Source organism: Bactrocera latifrons, unplaced genomic scaffold, assembly GCF_001853355.1.
Source record: "Bactrocera latifrons isolate USDA-ARS-PBARC rearing strain unplaced genomic scaffold, ASM185335v1 scaffold_172, whole genome shotgun sequence".
NCBI lineage: Eukaryota > Metazoa > Arthropoda > Insecta > Diptera > Tephritidae > Bactrocera > Bactrocera latifrons.
The window spans coordinates 159,011-161,603 of NW_017535208.1; the positions used below are offsets into that span (position 1 = coordinate 159,011).

General features: G+C 39.6%; 1 protein-coding gene across 1 annotated transcript; it reads left to right on the forward strand.

Annotated features, from left to right (window-relative positions):
• Positions 1-805: 805 nt before the first annotated feature.
• LOC108966983 (A-kinase anchor protein 14) lies at positions 806-1,632 on the forward strand. Its single transcript, XM_018930169.1, has 2 exons — positions 806-973; positions 1,056-1,632. Exons 1-2 carry the CDS (start codon positions 869-871, stop codon positions 1,467-1,469), a joined length of 519 nt encoding a protein of 172 aa, XP_018785714.1. The 5' UTR covers positions 806-868; the 3' UTR covers positions 1,470-1,632.
• Positions 1,633-2,593: the final 961 nt, after the last annotated feature.

Genomic DNA, 2,593 nt, shown 5'->3' on the forward strand with positions numbered 1-2,593 from the left:
TCCTCTTAAAAAGCAATGCTTTATTAAAACTCCAATAGTGTAACCCCTCAAGCAGATGCAGGCAATATACATGGAACTGGTTTCTGTAAGTTTTATTTTAATAATTTTCATAATAAATGTAAACAAGCGTGAATGAAAATAGTCCACTGTACATGGCTATCGAAATACGGCCGACCATTGAGTGTAAAGCTAGCATAGTTAGGTATCGCTGACTGTCTAATAACTGTAACTCGGTGCTCAGCAACCGATTCGTCGAGCCAATAAATAACAATTTGCCGACAACTATGTACTAATGGAAATTAAATTATTTCATTACTTGAAGTGATTACGCAGGCGTTGATTGCGGGTGGCGGCTTGTGACACTATGTGGCCAACGTGCACGCATACAGTAAGTCCACACACACATGCTCATATGCGGCATTACATTGTGTATTAGCTATGTACATATGTATATGCGAATGTGCCGGCCGCAAGTTACTTGGAAGTACGAAATTCAATTACAAAAGGGACACATGAAAGACAAAAGTGTGACAATGCTTCGGGTGTATGTGGGTTCATGAGACGTTCCATGGCTTTTGTTGCGATTTTCACATACAACCGAGGCAAACTATTTTTGGTGGTATTAAATAATGTAGTGCGCAATTGATTTATTTAAATTAAATTATTAATCAATCGGTTATAGCTTAAAGGGCATTGGTAGGTACAAAATTGTAGTGCGACGAACCGGCGCTTACCAAATATGTTTGAAACTATATAGTATATTACTTTACAGTTAAACGACGCGCCGATTTTTATAAACTTACACTGTACTACTTAGTCGCCTTTGAGCAATTGCAATTATTATAAAAGATCTACCAAAGCGTGCGATATGCATCAAAGTTGTACACATCGTCGGGCAATTAACATCGGCTCACAAAAATTTTTACCACAAAAAAATTCGCTACATTCAAAAAATATGGCCAATATATATGTAGTAAGCACTCAATTAAATTTCATTGAATTTGTAATTAAAACAAATGAACCATTAACATCTTTACTCTTAATTTTCCTTGCAGCTCATCGCTTTGTTCGCTTGTGCCGCTGTAGCGAACGCTGGTTTACTGCCTGCCGCTGCCATTGCTCCTGGCATTGTCGCACCTTATGCGTCATCGTTCAATGCTCATCACATTAATCACGCTGTTGCGTTGCCAGTCGCTCCACCCGCAGTGCCAGTTGCTGCACCGGCACCGTTCGCCGTCGCTGCCCCACCCAGAGTAGCTTTCGCTGCCCCTGCTCCTGTTGCAGCGTCTTTAGCATTCGCACCTAAGTTGGCTTTGGCCGCCCCAGCACCGGTTGCCTTCGCTGCCCCAGCTAGAATTGCTGCCCCAATCGCTGCACCTTTGGCTGCGCCTCTGCCATTCGCGCCGGCGCCACTCCAATATGCTCCAGCACCTCTGCGTTTCGCCGCGCCAGCACCCATACTGGGTTAAACCATTGAAACCACCTGAACTATATAGATTTTTAAATACACTGGGCGCTTATTTTGATTAAATTATTGTAAGGAATGTATATTCTTAAACTTTGATTTGTTGATTATTATAGAAAATGTACAAAAATATATATATACGAAAAAAGAATTATCTTAACCGAAAACTGTGTGTTTTATTTGTTCTTACGAAATATGCTACGGAAGATTTATACTGACAAGAAGATCCACGGCGTAACAAAATAGTAGATTGTCAAAAAAGTCTTGCGGTATTTTTTATTGAATTTTCAATTGTTCATAAAAAAAAAATAAAACTCATGCTCAGCTCTTGACCGATGCTACGGCTGCTATATGCTGCTATGTCGGTCTCTATCGACCAATTCAGCGATTTTATCGCAATTTTCGGCGACATGCCATCCGGAGCGTGGCGCATCTTCGACCACTTCTACACCAGAACGAAAACGTTAAAACCATCGTTGTGCGGTGGAAATGGAAACTGTATCGGGTCCATAAACCGCAAAAATTTTATTGGCGGCTTGAGATGCATTTTTGCCTTTATCGTAGAAGTACTGTAAAATATGCCGTATTTTCTCTTTATTTTGCTCAATGTTTGCGGCGCTATAATTCACGAACGACTTGAAAGAAACGACAATCAATCAAACACGTGTTAGCGCGTGAAATGTGCTTTCCAAAAAGATATAGCATGATCCGATGCGATGAATAAAACTAGAACTACGCGCTCTTAGCGCCAACTAGCGAAAATACCGCAAGACTTCTTTGACAACCTAATACATAACCTTATTTCTCTGCTTCCCCTCGGTTCATATTCGAGATATCTATTGTGGTTCGGAAAGTGCATTAGACTGATAAAAAAATGTGGTTAAATGGCACAAGTCTTGTTCTATTACAAACGTTAATAATGACAGTCTAATATCACAATAAGTCCACATGACTTATAAATTAGATATTTTGGGTTATTATTCGGATCAAGGTATACATCAAAAATTCACTAGATTCACTAGAAAATACCGAATCTATAATAAAATTTGTATAAGACTAATACATGAAACATAGTTAAATCAATGAGGTTCAGCTAACGAGGCTTTCAACAGGCACGCGACAAAAGTA

Coding starts and splice junctions, on each gene's coding strand:
- LOC108966983 (XM_018930169.1), top strand. CDS start 869: ATGCATCAAAGTTGTACACATCGTCGGGCAATTAACATCGGCTCACAA. Junction 974..1,055: donor ATATGGCCAATATATATGTA/GTAAGCACTCAA, acceptor TTTTCCTTGCAG/CTCATCGCTTTGTTCGCTTG.